This window comes from Drosophila simulans, chromosome X, assembly GCF_016746395.2.
Source record: "Drosophila simulans strain w501 chromosome X, Prin_Dsim_3.1, whole genome shotgun sequence".
Lineage (NCBI taxonomy): Eukaryota > Metazoa > Arthropoda > Insecta > Diptera > Drosophilidae > Drosophila > Drosophila simulans.
Window position 1 is genome coordinate 16,002,265 of NC_052525.2, and position 24,913 is coordinate 16,027,177.

At 40.5% G+C, this 24,913-nt stretch overlaps 1 protein-coding gene across 2 annotated transcripts; it reads right to left on the reverse strand.

The window, feature by feature from the left end:
• Positions 1 to 1,532: 1,532 nt before the first annotated feature.
• LOC120285233 (serine/threonine-protein phosphatase 2B catalytic subunit 3) lies at positions 1,533 to 24,500 on the reverse strand. Of its 2 annotated transcripts, none has more exons than XM_039296377.2 (2): positions 24,177 to 24,500; positions 1,533 to 5,611 (listed from the first exon to the last, which is right to left on the reverse strand). In XM_039296377.2, exon 2 carries the CDS (start codon positions 5,346 to 5,348, stop codon positions 3,606 to 3,608), a length of 1,743 nt encoding a protein of 580 aa, XP_039152311.1. In that variant the 5' UTR covers positions 5,349 to 5,611; positions 24,177 to 24,500; the 3' UTR covers positions 1,533 to 3,605. The 2 variants fall into 2 exon arrangements, with proteins under 2 accessions (XP_039152311.1, XP_039152312.1); XM_039296378.2 differs by lacking the exon at positions 24,177 to 24,500 and adding an exon at positions 23,666 to 23,930.
• Between the last annotated feature and the right edge of the window lie 413 nt (positions 24,501 to 24,913).

Sequence of the window (24,913 nt, forward strand, 5' to 3'; positions counted from 1 at the left end):
GAGGGGTAGTCGTTAATATAATTTTTTGTTTAGTTCTTAGGCTTCGTGTATATAGTATAAAAGTATTTTTTATATATTATTTGCTTACTCGTAATATGTTATATATTTTGGTTTTTGGTTTCTTCTCATATATGTGTATATTAATTAAATTTACTTTGGTTTTTGCATTTGCTTTTTTATGTTAGAAGAGCGCGCTAATTTGTAATTTTGCTTTTTTTTCCTTTTTTTTATTGTGGGAACGTTGGAGGAGAGAAAAGTATTCAGTTATATGCTATACATATGTATACGGGTTGCGGTAATTTGTTAAAAAGTTCTCATTTACTTTAAAAATAATAGTAAGAGCTTGCTTGCTGTAATCCATTATTGTAATTATTGTTTATAATATTTGTATTATTCGTATTCTTGATTTTTCATTGAATCGAAATGCATAAACGTCTTGTAAATTGTTGTGTCTGTGTGTGAAACGCTTAACATTAGATCGGTTTATATTGTATATGGATATATATATATGTAAATATATATAAATGTAAATCATCTGTAACCATTAACTGCTTGATGACGTAGCCGCTGATGCGCATGGGCACCCGCGCAAAGGCAAAAAACACGCGAGGAAGAAGCGGAAAGTGGAAACGGAGCCAAAAGCATGCTTTCTTCTTGGTGCTCTGCTCGCCAAGCATGCTTTCCATCACACCTCGCCCGCAAAAAGCATGCTGCGTGTGTTTGTTGTTTGTGTGGGTGTTCGGGTGTGTTTATGGGTGCCTATCAACATAACTTGAATATGTCACCGACTTTTAACTGTCCTTCTGATTGCTGCTGCACTTTTGCACATCGCGTTCGCATTCTCTGTGCTTTTTGCTTTCTTGTATCTCATGTTCGATTAGCTGCTGCTCGCTCTACGTCTCCTTCTCTTTTCGTCTCATGCTTGGCCTATACGCACGGCTTACTGGCCAATACAAGTCGAACTATCGTAGTTAATCTCCTATTCGCAAGTTAGTAAGTCACAAAAGCTATTACTAGACTAAAAACCTTGATTGCAAAATTGAAAACCAAAGGTTTACACTCGAAAAAGTGGGCTAGCGAATCATTTGTATTCGCAAATAAGCCGTGCGCATAATCATATAGTACCAACTTCGACCCTTAACTATTTCAAATATATATATATATATATATATGTGTATATACGTTCTCTTAGGCGTATGTATGTATATTTGTTTATAAAGTACTTCAAATTGCTATAAGTTTGCATTTTGTATTACATGTTCTTTAAACTTTAAATTGGGTTTGTTTGTTGTCTTGTCGAATTTGAAAAATTGTTTTAAGTTTTTTTTTTGTGGTTTTGCATGCTGCACAATTGTTTGCTTTTTTTTGGTTTCAACATATTATTTTTGTTAATGGTTGTAAACGTTATTTGGTTTAATTTTCATCTTGTATAATTTAAACTTAATAGTTAATTCACATAGTTCGGTTTCCTTTCTGTTTTTGTTGTTAATGATTTTTCCCTTACGACTTATTGTAGAATATAATTATTTTTGTTTAAGAAAACGTTTCGCCTTGCCCTTTTTGGCTGCAGGCGGTTTTTGTTTGTTTAAATTTTCTTTTTATTAAATTCATTTAATTAAATTACTTAACGCTTATAGAAAAAGGTGTAGTAAACAATAATGAAGTAGAAACAACAATTTAGTTTATAAATATATATTTATGTATTTATATTATGTGTGTTGCTGATTGTGTGTGTATATGTATATATATATAAATAGTTTACAATAAATACAAATTATAAAAAAGATAACAAGAAATATAAAAAAATTTAAGAAATAACAAAATTCCCTTTGCACACGTTAATTACATCTTCATTAGTTAGGCTTCGCGTTTCTATTTATTTTTTCTGCTCTGCTCTATTCTATTCTCTTCATATCCCCCTTTGAATTCTTCCTACGTCTTCTTCTTTTTCGACTTTAAAAAGTAACTAAAATTCCATTAAGTATAAAAAAGATTTGCACACGGCCACGAGGACGAAGCAGGCGCAAATGCTGGAGGGAAACGGGGAAGAGTTTGGACAACAGCCTATCGACGCGCCTTGAGATTCGATTATTTCGATAGGTTCGATAACGATTATTTCGATTGCTGGCAGGCTGCAGGTGGAGAAGGATGGTGGGTTGACTCAGCACTGGCGCCTGCATCGCTGCAGCCCATGCAAGTGTACTAATTATATATTCAGCTAATGACTACGACAAAGATGGCACGTATATAAAGACCACATACACAATCACCAGATGAGAGAGTGTGAGGCGACAATGGCGACGATAAACAATTACCGATAAACGATTGACAGGGGAGATCAACTTTGAGTTGGATCATCGCCCTGCTTGTTGGTGTATGTATGTATGTTTTGCGTGTTTTGTGTGTGTGTTTGTGGTGTTTGATGTTGTGTGTGCGAGAGAGAAAGAGTCGGATAGTTAGATAGATAGAGAGAGATTCAGTCGTTTCTTGTTCTTGTATTAAAATATTGTAGTAAAATATTGTTGCTGCTGTTGTTGTTGTAGGAAGTTGTTTTTGTTTCTATCATTTTCATTAATTTTAATTTGTTTTCTTTTTTTGTTGTTGAGAAGAAGTCGCCGCAGACGCCACACAACGAAAGTAGTAGAATTCGCTTAGCTTTCGCTTCAGTTTAGATGCTAGATTTAGTTCTCGTTTGGTTTTGTCACTTCGTTTGGTTTGACTTTACAGAGATGAAGGATTGGTTTCCGATTCGTCTTACAATTTGTTAGCAAATAATTTAAATAACCTAATTTGCTTTTATTACGCTTTTTTCTTTTTTTTGGTTTGCCTCATTAAATCTTCTTCATCATCATCATCACCTTCTTCTCCTTTTTCTTCTTGAATGGGGAAATGCGCGCAACTGGCAACTGCTTCATGTCTACTGCTTTCTGGTCAACTGCTTGCCAAAAAGACAGGCGCGCATGCGCACTTTAATACTTCTGCTTAGCTTTTACATTTGCTCTTTTGATATAACGTTGCACAAAATTTTGATATATATATATATTTTTGTTATATATATAATTCTATAATCTTTCAACTTTATAATTAGCTTCCATTTTGGGGGGTGTTGTTGTTATGCATTTTTGCATTTAATACCAATAAGTACTCGTTAACGCTTGCTGCAATGCTGCTGCTCCGCTCTTGTTGTTGTAGTGGCTGCTGTTGCTGTTACTGTTGTTGTTGCTATGTTGTTGTAGTGGTGGTGGTGGTGGTGGTAGTGGTGGTGTCTCTGCTCTTGCTCCTTACTATCCTTGATCAATTTCGCCTTCTATACTATATACGATCTTTCAATTAGTTGTGTTCTATGTCTGTATATGCCCAGTGTTTATCTTCTTTGAGCCGAACTTGAGACTATTCCTATGTTCCGAACTGTATGTGCTGACTCCCTCCCACCGTTCGCTGCTTAACTGTCGACTACCAACTGACTATGCTGCTCCTCCTCCTCCTCCTCCTTCTCCTCCGATCCCCCGGATCACCCGGATCCCTAGAGGACCCATCGATCCGACTGACTAACTTGACTGTTACATATGTAGCTGCAGCTGTAGCTGGTGCTAACTGACTTAGAATTATCCATTGATTGAATTCGCATTTGCATTGGCCGCTGCTGCTGCCGCGGCTGACAGTGATTTCTGGCCCTCCTCCGCCGGCGAGGGCGTTGCATCCCGCCGCGGCGGCATCCGTTCGTTGACGGCATCCAGGCCCTTGGCCTCCGCGAACGAGGTAATCTTGTGGTTGGGCGAGAAGCCCTGCATGGCGTTCTTGAGCGACTGCTTGCCGCCGGAGAGGGCGCCGAGGGGCAGGGCGCCCGTGGGCGTCAGGCCCTTCAGCTGCAGCACCGACTCGGACTCCTCGCGCAGCACGGAGAAGACGCGCGCCATCTTGCCGATGGCACGGATCTTGTTGCGGATCACCTCCTTGCGCAGCGCCGCCTCGTCGTCGGAGAGCGGCTCCTCGCTCTCCTCGGTCATGAGCTCGTCGTCGGAGCAGATGTTCAGCACGTTCACCAGCATCTCGGTGACCTTCTCGCCCACGAAGGGCAACGACCAGGTGAACACGTCCATGAAGTTGGGCAGCCAGTACGGGTGCGGCGAGCAGTTGAACTGCCGGATGTTCATCACGTTGTTCTCGTACTTCAGCACCGCCGCCTTGTTGTTGTACACGTCGAGATAGTTGGGCGCCGAGAAGATGGTGATCAGCGAGGGGAAGCCGGTGGTCTGGCTCTTGCGGTACATGCGGTAGCCGGCGTCCTGCGCCTCGTGCGCCCGGATGATCGACAGCAGGTTGTTGTTCTGCAGGAAGTCGCAGCAGGCGGCGTAGCTGTAGAAGTACGAGCAGCCGCGCACGGAGTTGTGCGTGTAGAAGTCCGAGTTCTTCTCGTTGCCGAAGTCCTCCAGCGGATCGGACCACAGCAGGTCGCACATGGGGCCGAAGGCGGGCGGCTCCTTGAAGCGGTCGAGCCGCCGGATGTCCTCCAGCTCGTGTATCTCCGGCGACAGGCCGCCGTGCACGCAGAGGAACTGCTGGTTCATGAGCGCCGCCAGCGGCAGGCAGTCGAATGCGTCCATGCAGGCGTCGTACACGCGCTCCGAGTACTTGATCTTGCACTCCTGCTTGAAGGTGAAGTACTCGGTTAAGTGCCGGCACTCGTGGTTGCCGCGCAGCAGGAACAGCGTCTGCGGATAGGTGATCTTCAGCGACCACAAATACAGGACGCACTCGATGCTGAAGTAGCCCCGATCGACGTAGTCGCCCAGGAACAGATACTTGGTGGTCGCCGGCGAGCCCCCAATCTCGAATAGCTTCATCAGATCGTAGAACTGGCCATGGATATCGCCGCACACCGTCACCGGCGCCTCGATGTCGATCATCGTCTTTTCCGTGCGCAGTAGCGTGGCGCCCTCCTGGATGATGCGCAGGGCGGCGCTCTCCTCGATCCTGCCCTCCAGGATGAAGTGCTGCTTGAGGACATCGTGCTGCGGCTTTCCGGTCCGCGCGTCGAACACATCCGCGCAGGTGAGTTTACGGCTCGGCGGAAATGCCACGCTGTCGATCACACGCTCCTTTGTCGATATTGTGCTGCGCTTGGTTGGGCTGGATGGACCGCTTGAGGTTCCAGTGCCGCCCTGACCCTGCTGCTGTGTGCCCGCCGAGCCTGCCGCTCCCGATCCCGCCGCTGTCCCCGTCGTCGCCGCGGCATTCTTGTTGTCGTGTGTGTTGTTGACATTGGCCTTTTGATTCTGCTGCTGCTGCTGGGCTGCGGACTGCGACTGGCTGCTGCTGCTGTTGCTCTGCGCCGCCGGCGAAGACATGGTTGCCCGATCCTCCGACTGCCCCGCCTGCGTCCTCGACTGCTGACTGCTGCTGATTCTGGAGCTTCTGCTGGCTGCTGGTTGCTGACTTTCCCCCCCCGTAAGAGTTGATCACGTGTCACTGCTCCAGACGCGCCAGCTCCTGCTCCACCGCCAAATGCTGCTGCTGCTGCTGCTGCTGCTCCTTGTCCTTGTCTATGTCCTGATTCGTCCTGGATCGTCCGTGGTATTCCCCTCTCTCACTGCTTGCTATTCCACGCGCTCTGCAATGAAAAATGTGGGCGCCCAGTTAGCATTTGTATTTATATTCATGCTGGCGCACAGTACATGGCTGTGATTAAAAATAAAAGAATCCCGACCACCAAATGTGCTACATAGTATACATCTATATTATTTCCTGTTCATAACAAGCATATGAATCATGTATAGAATAATGCAAACATTATGGGTAGCTCACAGGAGGAACCTCAAAATTATGCCTTTCAATGAGCGAAATTAAATGATTTTATCCAAATATTTGTGTAAAGCCATCTATAAGCAACAATAATACCATCTAAATGCTATAAAGTGCTATTATCTTGACCGCCACTGTGGTACACACACACTGCAATTTTGCAGGTGTGTGGGTGGCCATTTACAGTTAAACAATTGCAACGAAATTGCAGCGGTTTATTAGTCAGAAATGCGGAAAGAGAAATCATTTTATGGCAACTGCAACAGTAAATCAAGAACCGAATTAGATTCGAAAATTATACTATTTGTTCAAATTTCACATATGTATGTATAGTACCTGCTGAAATTACAATTGAAAAGACTATAGATTGAGAACAAAGTGACACAACATCACATGGGAAGGGTATTAATTGAAAACGTGAGAAATACATTATGTATGTTATTTATACGCATTTTAAATGTCAGTGGCTGTAATGAAACATGCTAAAAAGGGCATTACAAATTCTGAAGGTTAACCAAAGTGACGGAAACCGTTTATACATACTAAATGTACCTTCAGAGTGTTGTGTAATTATTTCAAGCTTGCAATTTGCAGTAATGCAAAATTCCTGAAGCTTGCGACTGCTGACGGAATATAAAAAGTTTAAGCTATGGCTTTGCAGTGTTCAACATTTGCAGTAATAAAATAATTGGAAAAACAGCAGTGACACATTTTCAGTGTTAGACTAGTGACGAAATTTCTTTCATTGAATGAAGAATTTGTGTTGGACATGGTAATAATGTAATAATGTGTTTATATTAATCATTCATGCAGTTTTTCAATCAAATTGAGATGTAAATCTATCGTTTAGCAACACAGCTAGTGACGAAAGCCACACGACGGGCGTCAAGTTACAGTTAATATGAGCATGACCTGTTACCCCTTTTTTTCACACACTTCGACGTTTTTGGCAGCGTTTTGGCTTTTTTCTTTGCTTTGATTAATTGCAGTGTTTCGCAATTGTGCACACACAACACATTTTTGTTGGTAGCCGGCTGACTGGCTGTCATTCCTTGCACAAATGCAAATATGTGCGGATAAATTAGAAAAATAATCAACGCCGTCTGAATAAATATAGCGCTAACAATCACCGCAGCGGTTGCACAAACAGACCAACTGACGAATAAATACAGTACAGTAACTGCGACCAGTACGTCTGCCAGTGACGTATTGACTGACTGACTGACTGACTAACTGACTGACTGACAACTGCAGACTGTGGCCGAGTAACGCAGCAGTAATGGCTAAAACAATAGGGCCAAAAACACGTGCGTCCTGCCGAGCGGGCATCACCCATCCGCCCCGTGGTACCATCGCCACAAATTAAAGTCAGCTGTCGCTTCCAAATTGAACAGGCGATGGAATGACGCAAAAAATTAACCTGCCGACTGCTTTTAATCCAATGCGAATCTAGTTGATTGCGTAAACGAAAAGAACGAAGTCAAACGGGAAATTATTTAGCAATATGTGTGTTGAAAGCAAGCTAAAGCTGCTAGTTTTATCATATTGTTATTTTATTTAGTAAGTTAGTAAAGTAGAGCTGTTTCACTTTCAGTTCATAACCCACAAAATGGAGAACTAACTAAGCTATGGTGCGTTCTCAAAATCAATTTCATTTCGAACAAAGTAAGTTAACGACTCAGTTTCATGTTGCTGCCTTTTATGAAAAGACATTAAAATCACTCGAAGACAATTACAACCGAAAACTGATTGCAAACTTTATGGCCAACACTTTGTGCAACTTTGAAATTGACAGTAGCAAAGAATGTGGAATTGGCAACTGATATTAATAAACAAAGTTGCTTTTATGCAAATATATCTTTAATAAACACACACACACATACCGCTTGAGTGTGTGTGAGCTGATTTTTAATTATTAAACGAGTTTTGCCAATTGGAGAGGGAACAACATTTTATCATTGCCTACACAGCGCTAATTTCATGCATATATTTCATTTGTTTGCCTGTTGTTAGGTTTTTATGGCTTTGCGCATATTTTTGCGTTTACACGATCGCATCAACACACCCACAACAAGGCGCAAAATGTTCGACATTCCTGGCTGAACGTGTCCCCCATCTTACACTCGACGAAATAGGAGGCTCCTCCCCTTGCACCCCACAAAAAAAAAAACAGAGAATGAAAAAAAACAAAAAACAAAGTCGCTAGAAGACAACTCAAATTGTAGGTGAAACATCGCCATGCGGGCTAATGAAATACAACTTTTTGTTTACAAAGTCTGTGCTACTTTTCCGACGATATCAGGCCTACAGTGGGCACCAGAATAAACGAACTGTCTACCATTTCTTATAATTTAAAAATTGATTTAATTAAAATTTCCAAAATGAAGCTATTGAAACTTCTTAGTTCATATGTTATTGATAGAAATTACTTTGCAAATTGTTAGCTATGCGTAGAATTCGTCACTAAAATCATTGACAAATCAGCTTTTAAAAGTTTCCGCGGTAACCACAAACACCTGTTGCGATCTGTTACACATCTGGTAAACATATATAGAAAAGTATATTTACATAGAATGTGTATCTTTGACTGCTTATTAAAAGGCAATTATGCGAACGTTTCGTTATTTTGTGCGTATTTTAGCCTTGCATTGTTTAAAATCAATTTAAATATACAGATAGATTCAGTTTCTCAAAGAATCTGTCTAACTATCCAAACAAACCACACAACTTGAAAATTTCCACAATAGTTTCCAATCAATTAAATTAGGCAAACCACTTAGACAACAACGGCGTTGTGTTTCATTTAATACCTTAATTAATGGCTGATAAAATGTTACGGATTTTATTGAATTAATTCCGGCTGTCAGATGAGCGATATGTGTGCATTGCACTGCCATAATGGAGGGGCTCGTCCCCAATGTGCAATTTATTGTGTGCCACGTTGTACACACATTAATGTGCATAAATGGGCATGTCTTCATTTTGTATGAAGCTCGGCTCACATGTCGGCGTAATTATATAAGCACTCGTTACTGGAATCTCCCGAGTGCAATAATGTGCAGAATGTGCAACGTTGGGCGCCACAAATCGGTAACGAGCGCCCAAACGCAATTGTGCGAAAATTAAGTCGGTTTCTGGTGTTTCTTGTACGATCGTAGCCCGTTTGTGATTCATTTGATCATGTTTTAAATATATACGTGGCTATTATACAACTGATTGCTGACCAAATGTAGAAGGAAAACCTTTGATGGATAATATGTCCTTGCTTCAAAAGCCTAATCGATTTGTTGAGCATTTCTTCGCATTGATGACGTTGCTACAGTTTTGGGAGCTTGATTAACCGAAACCGAAAACCAGCAGAGGCTTCAAATTCAAATTAGCACTCAGCCAGAGAACGGCATTAATAATTTAGTGGGCCGTATGCCATAATGTCCAATTGGTTGGAAGGGCGACGTCACGTCGGTGGTTTTGTGGCTGGCTGCGCGCGGTTGCTAATCGACCATTTGACGCATCAAATTGAACGCAAGCGTTTTAATGGATATGCATTGACAGTTGCAATAAATTTGCGCCATAGTTATTAACCTCAATTTTAATGCAAATAAAACAGTTTGACCGCGTAATGAACACACACAGCCACACATACTGCACACATGTGTTTCTGCCTCCATCGCCATGTCAATTGTAATTTGTGCTAATGTTTTTGCTCAATTTATGGCAATAAATATATATTGGCACGCGTTTATACGCCTTCATTAAAAGTGGCAAAAGTGCAAACTGTTGGCATTCAACTATAGAATATTTATAAGAAAAATATTCCCCTGCCATTGGCCTTAGAAGTTCAAGTTTAAGGACTTTTAAAAAAGGCACAAATAATTGGATAAATGATAATGGAAATGTTACAAAGATTGAACTTAAGCTTATTGTTATTTTTACATGTGGCTAATCCGTTAAACTAGGCTTTCATTGTTATCGGTATTATCGTTCACTTGCTTATCGGTGGCCATGTTCTTGGAATCCACTATTATCGAAAGCTTTAGTTCATGAATGTTTGCACTATTCGAACTATTTTCGAATAAATGTATAATCATTTGATCTTGACATTCGTCGATATGGTAATTGGCCTAATTTCTCGCTCTTATCGCTCACGCGCTTATCGCTGGATTTACATAAGTTGTTGGTCCCACAAATTGAATACCCACACATAATCGATCAGACTGGCGGACATTTAATGCATTTTATGCGTCTACTCCGAGCGAAGCGAAATGAACAACAGCGGAAAATAACAACACCAACTGGTAAAAACAATTTGTTCAACCCATTAACTTGGCATTTAATAGCCCACTTGGCCTCACTTATTGACGCTTTGTACAGGTGTCAGTCCTATAGAGACAAACTTTTTCCGGCTCGCTTTTTTTCCATTTCTCTGCAGTTGGTTGTTATTCTCGTTCTCGTTTCGCTTCTTTGGCATTTACTTTTTGTTTTAGACGGACACGGCTAGGCGGGGTTTGCGGTTTAAAATTCTGGCTGGCATTGTTGTACGGTCGGTGGTTTATATCATGCGATAAACATGTGTGCCAGGTCTGGCCATTCAAAAAACCAAAAAGGAGAATAAAAAAAAAAGAAAAACTGCCCAACCACCCACACGTTTGTAATATTTCGACCGAAACTGAATCCATAAATTCAGCGTTCTGTATTCCCAATGTTTATCCAACAAGTAAATACATGCATGCCTGCATCTTTTGCGTTCGATTGTTTGTATCACCGTTTGCGAATATACAAATATGCATGGGGTGTCGGTTTTAGGGTTGCCACCGTCACAATTAAAGCAGCTCTCGGCAACGTAATTAGAAAACAAAAAAAAAGGTAACAGCAAATGTGTAAATATTTATTGTTGAATGCAAATCAAGCGATCCGAGCCTTTAATTAAAGCGGGCCAAGTGCTGTGTTTGCTCGAAACTATTTGCGAAATGTGGCAAAACTAATTAAAAAGTGTGTCGAATGCCAATGGCAAGAACAAAAGGCGAGACACCGAACTACATAAGCGAAACCAAGCCAAACCAAGCCGAAACGAAGCGAGGCGAAACCAAATGAAACAAAACGAACTTAAGAGGGTCAGCAAAAAGCAGCTGTTTGCTTCCATGTTTATGTGTTTGCTTTGCGGTGTCTGGTAAAAAAAAAAGAAGTTAAATATCAACATTCGAACTGCCGCCAACAACAATTGCTGTTTGCATTTGTGAACAATGGAGCGTTATTGAAAACAGAGCGACACGATAATAATATTTGTGTTCGATATGCAATCACAAGTGGGATACATTGAGCACTAGGTTACGTATGATGCATTAGAGCTTCTGTTTCTGGTTTTAGACCTTTAGCCGTATAGTTTGTTTCCGGTTTCTGGTTTTAGACCTTAAACCATATAGCTTGTTAAATAGATTTGCAGTTGTTGTTATATTAGATCTCGAAATTTATACGGACGGACAAACAGACTTACGGACACGACCAGTTCTGGGAACAAACTTTCGATTTATATTAAATACTTTGTATCGAATGCAGTATACCCCATTGACTCTACTCTGCGGGGTATTAGGTGGCCCCTTACACCTCGAACTGAAAGTGGAAATGAAAATGGAAATGGAAGACGGTCCCCACGACAGAGCGACGGACAAAAGCTGGCTGGCACAGCAGCCAGTGCGAAACTGTTATACTATCCGCGTTGATGTTCTTGGCTTACTTTGCATTTGCATAATTCCGCTTTCATGCGCACAAAATGGCTTAGCAATTGTTCTTATTCATTTTTATAAACAAACATTTACGTATTATTCTTTGTTTTACGTTTTTCACTAGTATTACGCCATCCATTGTCTGTGTGTGGCATTGTTTTCCACTGGAGCACAGAGCAAACACATGGAGGAAAACGGCGTTTATAAATGGTAAATTATTCAGCTAAACTGGAGGCTTTTGTCGCCTGGCCGTAAGAATCGCGCCCGAGCGTAAGAGAGGCTAATTTAAATGATTTTCCTGCACAGTGGTCGAAAAATTCTGGAACATTCGCGCCACTTCCAACCATTTTCGCCTGTTGAACTACATTTCGTATAGCCCACTTGTGGGCGTGTTGCGTGTTGCCTCGTTCGCCTCTATATGGTTTTTATGCCCCCCTTCGGCTCAGTCGTTGTTCCTGCTGCCAATTAATTATAATAATTAAGTTAGAAATGCGTTGCGACTGAGCAACAGTAACAGCGGCAACACAAAACACACAGTGAGACAGTACCGAAATAAGAAAAAAAAAAAATAAAAGAAAAAATTCATAAAACTAGCGACAAAATGGGGAGAAATGAAACTGTTTGGCTGGCACACGCAAGCGAAAGCGCATTTTACGGCCGAAGCCAATTTGCCGGGCAATCCTTCGACGTTGCTATATGGCTAGAAAATGTTTGCACAAAAAACCGCAGAAGGGGAAACAACGCTCACATGAGCACACATAAATATTCATGCAATTGTTTTTCACGTTACGCAGTCGTCGACAATGATCATGTTGTATGATGATGAAGTCACGTTGTTGCCAAAACGAAACGAAAAAACCAGGCAGCAAAGGAGGAAAGTGTGCTACGGGGGAAAAAAACGTCCGAAACAAATAACCCAAAAACAAACAGCTCCACCGAAAACCCCACCCCCTATCTATATGCACATGTCACCCACAAAAGAACCCACCCACCACCCACCTCCAAAACCACACAAACACATGGATACACACGACAGACTGCGCGACGAGTAAAATTTTTATTTTCACATAAATAAAAATGGAACGGAAGGAAAAAAGCGAAACACATACGGGCGTTAAAAACATATTTGTTCGAAATTTGAAGCGGATTTTTTTGTTTCATTTTTTTTTTTTTTTTTTTTTTTTATTTTTCCTTTTTTTCCTTGCCGAACCAATACGCGGTGTCTCGTTCTGTCGCTAGCAATTATTCTACACGCTGGTCGCACGCCATTTGGCCAATTTTTACCGTTAGGGCGCAAACAGAGTGTACAGTTACCCGCGGCATAGGGCCCAAAGACACACACACACACACAAACACATGTCACAAAAAATGTCAAAAAAGTAAATGAAAAAAAAAAAAAAATATTGGACACACGCACGGAAAAGGCTACAGTGGAAATTGGTTATAGGTGTAAAAGGGCTGAAAAACACCAGTGTTCAATAGGGCTCCTTAAATTGCTCATAAAGTGTAGGCAATGCAAAAAAAAAAAAACTGCTTTGCATTTAAATCAAATGCATTGCTGCACGCTTTTAGGCGCATTAATAGGTGATTTTGCAGGAATAATCGTGATTTCAATTGCATTCCTCTTAGGAATCGTTAATTTTGAAAACAACATAATATTAAGATAACCACTGCCCCAACAGAATATTAAATAGCAATCCATAATAGCATGTGTATGTATAACAGGACATACTGATGCTAAGCTATCTTGACCCAGATTTGAGATTCGTTTTAACTTTTTGCGAAATTAATGTACTGTCGCTTTATTCTACAAGTACAAGTACCGGCTACACAAATTATAAATGCCAATTCAAAACTAGCTGCAAATTTATAATAGCATCATAATTTCGGACACAAACATGTGGCACACACAAAATAAGTGGCATTAAAGAACTAGCTTTCGCTTTTAAGCTACACACACCTTCACGTTTAGATATTTTGTTCAAGTGAATGCTTAACTTAATTTATTGTTTCTAAAGAGCAAAGAAGAAAAAAAAAAAATAGGCGACACCAAAAAAAAAAAAAAAAAAAAAAGAAAAAAAGAAAAAAAAAATACGAAGAAAACCAAGTCCAAATCAACGCCTCGCACTTTTTTGGTGTCCGTTTGATTGACAGCTCTCGGCATCTCGACTTCCCCCCGATGCCAGCGATCTTGCCCACCCAAAGACCCCAACGCCCCCATTCATCTTATAAACGAAGCCCCCTAGACCCCCTATGCACCCCGCCCTTCTGCGGCTGCCTGCTCCAATAACTCAAGTACTTTTTTTTTTCACTTTGAGCGATTTTTCATATCCTATGCGTATGTGTGTGTGTGTGTGTGCATGCATGAGTATTTGTACATATATATGTATTGTTTGTTTGGTGCATGAAAATTGTCGCACAGCGAGATTATTTTCGGCAAATTGTATTCTACTGGCTGTACTGTCCTGTGCTGCTCTGTTACTGCTCGACCTAATTTTAGTGTGTGCTTCGTTCTATCTGCCTTCCACCTCACTCTTGCTTTTGCTTTTGCTATGCTTTGCTTTTGCTTTTGCTTTCCACCCGGCAATTAGCATTAGTCCACTGCTTGCTGGCTGCTCAACTGGCGGCGGTTTCAAGTGTGCGTGTGCGTATGCGTGTGTGTGTGTGTGTGTTGGTGGGGGGTGTGGTGGGTGGGTGGGGGGTGAGGTGTGCACAGGTTCAGGCGAAGGTGTGCAAAGTGGCCAGCTAGACTGCGCATGCAATTGTTTATAAATAAATCCGTCCTATTAAGCGGCTAGCGAAAGTTGCGACACAAATGAAGTTCTTAGTGCACTAATGGCCCAATCTACCCAAGCTAGTTAGCAGCAAATGTAAGTAAGCGTCGTTCGTGTGACATTTACTTTTTAGTTACACCGATTATCAACATACACATTTGCATTTTGCATAGTTAAGTGCAAACATGTCAGTAGTGAACACACAACTGACCGTGTCTATATGAAACTCCTCGCTGGAATTCTTAAGTGAAATGTACTGGAACTCAAAAAAAAAAAAAAACAAAAAACTAAAAGTAGAGCAGTTTAATTAATTAAGTCCCTTTGAACTACCACTGTTCTACTATCTACTTTGAAACTTCTCACTGAACTTCTAAGAGGAGCCGTAATGAAATAGAAAAATCAGAACGAGCATAGTTACGTTTAATTAAATCTATTCAGCTTGGTCAAACCATTAACCGACTCAATCCATTTATTTACTCTAAACTGCTCGACCAATATGCGCACATAGTGGAATCTAAACCAAATATTGAACAAAATACCTTTCAGATTGAGGGGATTTAGCACTAATATGAATTCGAACACCGCAAATGCGGCTTAAGTCGGTGCAAACAGCTGATGGGCGTATCGTGACCACATTTAAGCAATCACCCAAACACACACACACACGCACACACACGTGCAAATCTTGTAAAATGCTTGCCATAGGTGTCAACGACAGCAACAAATTACCTATAAGCTATTTAAAAGCATTAACTTTAACGAGTAGCCGTAAAATGCAACATCACGTATACGCACGCAGCGACACGCACACGCACGTCGAGCATTGGAGGGAGATGGCGAGCTGGGTTGAATGAAAGAGAGGGGGCGAAAAGGACATGTCATTGACAAAGCCAACGGAACGAGGATAAACGGCCAAGGCAACGTCATCATTGCCATTATCCTTCGTCGCACAGTGGCGGTCATAAAAACTGCAACAGCTTAGCCAAATTTTCTTCTTACGCTAGTTTTTTCATCGTTTTTTCCTCTGCTTTCTTTATCAGACATCTCTTTTTTTTTTTTTTTTTGTTAGTTGCCCGTTTTGTGTGTGCAAATTTATGCAAAGCAGCTAGCAAAACAAAAACAAAGCCAGCCAACAAAACCAAAGCAACCGCCTTTGTTGCTGGCTAACGGCATTGTTTGCATGCTGAGTGCACTCACACAATCAAAGCGAAGGGAGGCCAAAAGGAAAAGTAGCTCCGCCACTCGATGGTCAAGAGCTGAGCACAAAATCAAGCGGCATGACCAAAACATGTACGAAAAATGGCACTGAGTAAGCCGGGATGCGACTTCTTAATACCCTTTGGCACCTAGGAAACTGTACATATGTACATACATATATCGTTTTAAAGGCGGTAGAAAGGAGCACACTTTAAACAAATGGTTGGAATATTAGCATTACATTGGTGGGGCTCAGAGTATATAAAAACAAAGTGGAAATATTATTCAAAACACAATGCCACTGGGTAACAATGGGCTATATCAACACTCATATTAAGGATAATCCATTAATCCATAATAAATGTTAACGGCCAAACATAATCGGAAAGGGCATCAAAATGAGTGTAACAACAACACTCAGCAAAGTTTCCGTCATACAGCATAAAATACTTTGGCCAACAACTTTGCAAAATGCTGCCAACAAAAAAGGTTAAGTAGCACAAACGCAAAGCACAGAAAAGCAGCAACACCAACAGTAGGCAAAAAAAAACAACAGCAACAGAAACAAGGAAGCAACTTTTCACTATGCACTCGAACGGGGCCAAAAACCCACAATAGACGAAGGCCAACACGAATACCCTTCCTAATCTGCTCAAATATTCAACTTTTGTAGGCAAAAATGCCTTATTTCCGGTCTAAAAAATGGTTATCACACTTGAAAAGCATGATTATAGATGTTTCTAGGATTAAAATTCAGATCCATGTAAATAACTTTTTTTGAAAAGTGGAAACTTTTTCTTAAGATACATTTATAGTATTTTATTTCAACTATTTTAAACTACTCTTTGCCTCATGATTATAGTTTACCGCGGTCTCCATTTATGCCAAGTTCTTAAAACTCGTCCTTAAAAATTTGTTAATAGAATCTAGACTGTTTGTTTGAGTATTCTTTGATTTAAGGTGCTGCGAAGGGTTAATTTAGGAAAAGTAAGTAGCATAATCTTTAACCTGGTTTCCCTTTGTTCGAAATTCTCGACCCACTCACACATACACGCACACATAAATACACGCACGCACACACAAGGAGCCCCAGAACGGAATTCCCCAAGTGGTTTTTGTTGTTTCATTCATTCGCGTTGCGGTTTTTACGACCGCCAGTGTATGTGTGCAAAAGTAACTGTAACGAAGCTCCGGGAGAGTGCGTTTAAAGAATACGAAAGGGGATGGGGGGGAAATGGGGTAGAAAGAGGGGGCGAGAAAGGTAACGGGAACAGCAGCAGGAGCGGGAGCAGCTGTTTAAAGTGCGAGGCTGAAAGCGAAAGGGCGAAACAAAAGCAAGCAGAGGGAAAAGACACACACACACACACACACACTCAGCTGGAGATGAAGGAAGGATGGGAAAAAGTCGCTTTTGAATATTTAATATTTATAACTTGAGCAACGAACCGAGAGATGATTTATATCCCCACCGGAAGCTAATCTCGAGTTGGTCTAACTGGGACGAAGGAGAGGGCTACAGAGAGAGATAGACAGAGGGAGAAAGAGAACGAGAGAGAGAAGGAGAGAGAGAGCAGGACAGCGGAGCTTTTGATGGCGCAGCCATAACGCGGTTTGAGGTTATGTGCGGTGGGTTGCCCGAGCATATAATGCTAAAATATGACACACCGTGCCCACTGCTCACACGGAAAGAAAAGCTATGCTGACAAGTGCGCAGGTCAATTAAATAATTACATTTCAACAGAAATCAGTGTGAAATCACCAATAAATTTTATCCCAAACAATAGAGCAGTACTTCTTAAATCCGAATTCATTGCGGAAGGTGCCCTTAATGCCAACATTTATTATTATTTATTTATATATAATATAATATATATTTATTATTTGTAACATAATGGTATGAAAGTATGGAAATTTATATTGCTTCTCTACTAAAAATTTATTATTAAAAATGTTTTTAGTTTCGTTTTAAATCCCCAAAAGCTGAATACCTCATTTGATCACAATAAGCAAATGTTTCTTTCCGTGCATCTCTTGTTATTATGTATCTGTGTCTGTTTGTGTGTATACGAAGTTTAAAGCATGTTGCACCAAAAATTCCTAATAAGTATGCTTTATCGATTCCCCAGCACAGTGACACACACACACACACACACACACACATACAAACCCACCCGCCAACACACTCATACAAATGTCGAAATCCAATAAGACCGAAGAAGCGAGCGGATTTGGTTGGGATTCAGCTTAATTTCGTTGCCGTTGCGCTGGCAAGAGGGTTATAACGGTTTCCTTGGGGCCACCAAGGGGTGATTGCCTGGGTCCTGGGCTCCGTTCTGCTATGCTATGCTCCGAGTCCTGAGTCCTGTATCTTCCTCCATTTCGACTGCTTCCTCCTGCAAAAAGTCAACCCTGACCGCCGTTGAGGCGCATGCACGAACAGAGAGATACGATACAGGCGCATTTGGAGCCTCGCAGCGAAAAGAATGAAAAAACACACACACGCACGCCCAGGATCAGGATAACAAACGTACGCAGTCACTCAGTTAGTCGGTCATTATGACGAAAACGATGTGGATGTGGATGCCTATGCCACCCACTGTTCCTGCCTTCGTTTCCTCTGTTGCTTCTGATTCTGATTCTGTTTCTGCCTCTGCCTCTGCCTCTGCCTCTGCCTCTGCCTCTCCTATTCCTGTCTGTGTGTCCTGTGAGTCCTGTTGCTGGCACACGAGCAAAAGAACAACAGGACAACAGGATGGCATCGGGCAAAACAGCTACAACGGCACGCCAATAAAAATGACAACAATGCAACGTCGTCCTCGTGAGAGGAAAACACCGAAAAGCTTCAACAAAAATAAACGTGATGGGTAGCAACGAACGTGTGATGTTTGATAGGATAACAAAATTCTACCTTCGGAAGTTTAAGAAAAGTTAGTAAACTAACCAATTTAAACTAAACAATTTCTTCTTTTTCTGACACAAATTACAATAAATTGATTAAAAACATAATCAGTTGAACTTCGAATAACACTATCGTGACTTTAACGATTTTCGATTGATTTTACAGACTGTGTCGCCTTTAATTTCTGTATTATACTTGTTCAAATTTCATTTCCAAAATTACTCGATTTATGATTGAGCAAATAATTGCTTTTTGATTGCGGGCGAAAATTTGAATTGCTACCCGAAAGTTGAATTTTAATTTGGGCACTTCATAAAGGCCAACGTGAGTTCCCTTTTATGTTTATTTTGGTTAGTGCCTTTTCCTCTTCCGACTTTCATCAGCACGCATCCTTTTTCTTGGACCCGAAACGTCATCTGCAGCAGAAGAGGATGCGAAGGATGAAGCAGAAACGGCAAAGAATGCCAAGTACAATGGGTCGCAACGGGGTTGGTTGGCGTAAAAAAAGAGATGCTGATGTCATTGACAACAAGGAAATAATAAAAGGCAGCCGGAGGTATCGAGAATTAGGCTGCCGCATATGAGTTAATACGAATTAAACATACACTGAGCCCCATGACATTACCGTTACACTGTTACGGTAACAGTGGTCCGGGTTCAACTACCACTGCTGCCCAACTATCTTGTAATAGTGTTTTCTGTTTAAGTAAATTAAGTAAATCAGCTGAAGATTCAGCTGTTTGTGCATATCTGTAACACATTTATACAAATTGCAATTTTTTTTCTGTGTAAAAAGCTCTTCTTCCGATGAGAAAGTGCAGACCCACGCATACCGTTAAATATTTATGGATATTTTATAGAGGTGCGCGCTTGAAAACATTGCTAAAACTCAAACCAACGAGCGTTGCGAAATCAAGGCTCAATGTTTGAGTTTATCACGCCCACCGTGCGATGACGTTTGGGTGAAACAGAGATAGCGGGAGTGGGAGAGAGAGAAATGAGCAGGTGGCGTTAGAGGGAGTGAGAGTGGGAGTGGGAGTAGGAGATGACGAGGACGAGGGAGAAACTGTGCCCGTGCCTGTGTGCTCCTATATACACACACATACACCGACACACACATGTACTATCTGTGTGAGCTTAGGCTTTGGCTTTGGCTCAGGCGATTTGTTGCGTGCGCTGTCGCTGCCTCTGTCAGCGTCGACGCCAGCAGAGTTGCCGTGTTGCTTTTTACTTTTTGCGAGCTTTTCCTTTTTGCCTGCGCCGCTGCCAGCACACCCACACCCACACAAGCCAAGCAGAGCGAAACGCAGGGATGTGTTTGTTTGTGTGTGTGTGTGTGTTTGCAGCACTACACTAAAAGTCAATTGACCCGAAACTGTTGGGGATAACTGTATATATGTACATACAGCTGTGTTCACAATAATAACACTGCCACCTCCCTTCAACATCAAAGAATTCTTTTATGGCGTTATCTATTTTCGCTTAGAAAGCAAAAAGAAAGAAGCGAAATATTCGTTTAAAAAATGTAAGGAAATTATTAAATTTCCCAGATTTAAGTTATGTATATTAATCGATTCTAATTGATTGACTGCTAAAATTTTCCCACCTCTCGTATACGTAATTTTTTTAGCTGGCCTACTAGGCGTATACTTAATTTTTGATTAATCTTTTATACTAATAAACTCTTTTTTGAAAGAAGAATGGGGAGACAAACAACAAATTGTCTCGAATAATTTTCATTGAAATTAAATAATTGCATTCAAATTCCTTGTTATCATGAACATAGTTGTACGTACAGAACATATATTAAACGAACGCCTGTGCAGTGCCAACAAAAATATTGACATTCCGTGGCAAACAAACGTTCCTTTAAACTTTACTCAAAATGCAAATGGGTTAAATTAATATTTAATCAGCATTCCAAAAATTAATAAAAAGGCGTTCGTTCGTTCATGCAATCCAGGTCAAATACACGTTTCTTTCCTTATAAGTAATTATTTCAAAAACGAAGATGGAAAAAACATTTTGCGGAATTTCAAGCATTGTTAAAACAAGCTATGCATGAAATGCAATGTTTTTTTTGCTCAATACTCGCTCTTTTTAAACTATTCAGAAATGGTGTAGCAACATTCGATTTGATTTCTTTTGTGTAAAAATGCATTTAGGTTGATAGTTTGATTTAATTATTGTGCGTATGAAAAAGTGAAGCACTTTCATTTGTGGAATGCAGGCCAAAGTCAAATATATTTGCCTTTTAATTTCATTAAAAATGAAATGCACAAGCTTTTTAGATGCGAGATACATTGGAATTTCTGCTCTTTTTGTTCAAGTTTGAATGAAACAACTAAATAAATTCCCTTATCGCATTCGAATTCAAGCACATAAACCTAAAAACTTTAGGGTTTATTTGCAGCAACGATCTTTATCGTGACTATTTCAATTGCATTAAAGTTTAAGTACTGACATTATTGGCCAATGATTTTTTGTTGTTGACATTTTTTTGCAGCTTAAATGGCCATCGTTATATTTTTAAGTGCAACAGGGCAAACTGCAAGCGACTCGACTTCATATTCCTATTCACGGAAGATTTCCACCGAGCATTCTGTGTGCTCTTCTAAGTATTCCGATTCGTGTTGTTATGCTCGCGTTCCTATTTTTGCGTTTGAAAAATAACATAAAAAACTCTCTGTACTTCTAATAGTTTCTTCTGCCGCTTTTTTTTCGCTATTATTAGCGCAATTTGTGTGTGCGAAAAGAGAAAAAAACAAGAAAATCACACCGACCGAGCAACTTTTGTGTGTTTGCTATTCGCTTTGAAAATTCTGTGTGTTGGCGGCTGCTTTATTATTCAATTCTATCTATGCTTTGTAGTTTCTTATTTATTTTTATGTTTCGTATTTTTTTTTTTTTTTTTGCCTCATTTCTCGCCGCTCGTTTCAATTGTATTCCATGCGATTCTATGTGGTTCTGGGCTGTCTGTGGCCATTCGAGTGACTCATTTCCCATTGGCCATTCCCACGCAGCCTCTGGTTACCACTTGCAGCAATTGTCGCCCAGCTAATTGCTCGAAAAAAGTGCCAACATGCACATACCCATCTATTTCACCTGCGAATCGCACCTGCGAATTGGCGCTTGTGCTCGTAATTAACTGGCAAATGTTAACCGATGGCCCGATTAGCTGTCAAACTGCATATTTGCATAGCTAATCATTCAATCGGTCGCCCATTCAATTGGTGCATTTTAAAATGACACAAACGGAACTCCGAGTCGAAACAAAATGCCCTCCATAGCATTTAAATAGCGTTCATGTTTATGCGGAGGCATTCGGGCGAAAGAAACTAAACAGCTCACGCTGAGTTTTAATAGAAGCATCTCCTGTTCTACTGAAAACGATCGATTGAAAAACACTGGCCAGCATTAATATTCAGTGTTCTAAACATTTAGGCTCTCATCTTCCTGGCATACAACAATATTCAGTTGGAGATCTAGAGAAAAATATATTTCAAAACATGTTTGCTAGTCAAAACACATTCGAAACCAACTAACTTTCTTTCTTACAAACATTTTTGATATAAAATTCAATATATATTAAATAATTAGCTGTCGATCTAGATCAACTTTCTGGGCTACTTTTGAAAACTTACAAATTGAATGAACGCCATAAATATATTGTTGTGATTAGTGAATTACCGTAAACAGACTGAAAACGATTTCAAAAATTTTATAGCATATAATTTCAATAACTTCTTATGAAACTCAAATTATTTAGTTGTGTAGGCTTGCTTAAATTTCGTTGCTATTCAGAATAAATGCATTAGAAATTCACGAATTTCTTGACGCATGAACGTGGTGTTATCAGCATTTGCTCTTTAATTACGGGGGGATGGGAATTCGGAATTCGGAATACGAAATACGAAATACGGAGTGGCGGAACGTCAATTGCGAATCGCTTCGATTGGAACGCCGATGGAGCAATTATTGGATGATTGCATTGGACGGACGCCCCGCAATTATTAATGAATTGCAGCAGTTTTCCCGGCAGCAGCTCGCCACTTGGCACCTTCTGGCCGCTCCTCGTGGGATTTCGGGCAGCTTGAGAGGAATGCAGGCAGGAATGCAGTGGAATTCTCCTTTATATTTATTTTGGGGGGTGGGTCGCGGAAGGTTGGGTATCAGTAAGGGGATCCTGGGGAATACGGAATAAGGAATAAGAAATAAGGAGCAAAAGTGACGAGATGAGCCAGGGACCTTGGGTCTAAGCTCTCGGAACGAAAACACGCGCACAGTGGAACCTTGTGGCATGTCCCTGGAGTTAAGAGCTCAGGAGTCGAAGGACAACAAAATACGCAAGGAGGCTACAGAGAGAAAGAGGCACAGAGGGAGCAAGAGAGAGCGAGAGAGATCTGGGAAACAGAGAGAGAGCGCCAAATTGGACAAACAAATTTCAAAGAAACGCACAGAAAGAAACATAGTTTTTATGAAGCAAACTGATGTTTCATAGATAAATAGTTTCTTATCGTTTGGCATGTAGAATATTCGATTCTTAACATAACTTGCTTAACTTTTCAATTTGATAGAGACAAAATATAATTGACAAACAATTTATTTGAGACACGAGGATTTAGAAACTAGATATGAAGCTTAAATGGTTGAAATACTTTAATTAATTATCATATATTTCTGACTGTGCATTCAACGTCGGCAGAGACTGCGCAGCAGCAGAGCTGGCAAAAAACAGTAAAAAAGGAGAAAAAACAGAACAGAAACATACACACACACACACATTGGGAAAAGCGAAGGAAGAACCGTTATGTGCTGCTGCTACAGCATGAAAATTTTCGTAGCTTTTGGTGTCCTGCCGCTCACACACACAAGCGCACAAACGCAGGACGAGGAGAACCGTAATTTACGTGCGGCTCTCTTCGAGAAAATCTCTTGTTTGCACACACAAACACACACACACACACATAGGCACACACGAAAGTTTTCTTGTTGAATTTTACTGATATTTCCATTCCATCAGTTGCCTTTGGCAGCCTTTTTTCGGTTATAATTTTCTTGTTTCACTTGTTCTTGCTGGTTTTTGCACACGAAAAAAAATTGTTTGTTGGGGATGTATGTACGTAGTGCGTACAGCTTCAGCTGAAATTTCATCGCTTTTCATCACACACACCAAAGATGACTAATAAGAGAAAAAATGTTGCCTATGTATACATATATAATGAACACCCACACACACACACACATGTGCTGTGTGTATCATGTTATTTTACCCGTTGCACTCGCGTATTTTCGCTGTTGTTTTTCCTTCTTTTTTTGGGCCCAAAAATCGACAGGAAAATTAATTGAAACGGGCATGGGCGGACATTGACATTGCGCTTTTCTTCTTCCTTTTTATTTCATATTTTGTATTTCTTTTTTTGTTATTTGTTTTTTTGCCCGTTTAATGCAATTAATGTATGTATGCACACACAACAAAAAAAAACATTTCACGTCTTGGCCCGTTCTTATTGGAATATGTACACATACAGCTGTATGTATGCATATGTATATCGGTATATGTATATGCGCGCGTGTGGCTGGGCATGTGTGCGTGTGTTTGTTGGTGGTTTGAAACTGCTCCAAGCCTCCCATTTGCGTCTGTGTGCGTGCGTGTGTTGCACAATTGTATGGGGGCGGGGCGGTCGAGAATGGTGGGGGAGGGGTTCAGGGGGCAGGATGATGGAGGAGGATGAGAAGTAGAAAATAGCACGAGAAAAAAAACAGAGACTGCTTGCAATTTACCTTAGCTTCGTTTTGCTTTTAGCTCGAAATTTTCACACTCGACGGTTTAAGCTTTTGTTTTTTCGCTATTCGCAATTCGTGTTATACTTTTTACTTAATTTTTGTGTGTGTGTTGGCGGAGCGCGTTCGAAATGCACACGGATATCTGATTTATACGGGAGATTAATAAAAAGTGCACGCGCGCAGCAGGGCAAATCGCAAATGTTGCACTCGATAACACGCTCGTTCGTTTTCCTTTCTTATAAGAAATCGATAGAGGCGTGATTTGTCTGGGCTTATCGAGGAGCGATTCCGATTGGACTGAATGGTGCGGTGTGACCGTTTCGCGTGTCTGGAAATATGAAAACGCTCAGTTGGATATAATACCATAGGGATGGAACAAAAAGCAACCAGCAGTTTGATTCAAAATCGGATTGAAATCTTTAACAAATAAGTAATTTAAACATAAAAACTTATATTATACTTTAATTCGATGCAATAGATCACGTCTTCTTAGGCCCGTAAATAATAATAAAAAATGCACTCTTATATTGTTAACTGAAAATGACTTCCTTTTTTCAAAAACTATAGCATACATTTTGCTGCATTGACATCAAAATTAGCCCATAAGAAAATTTTTTCTTATTAGCAATTTTACCATCGTATTAACGTTAAACATTAAATTGGCTAAAACTTAAGTCTTTTATTATATAATCCAATAGTAAATTAAAATAACATTTGTATTCGTTTTTGTCCGA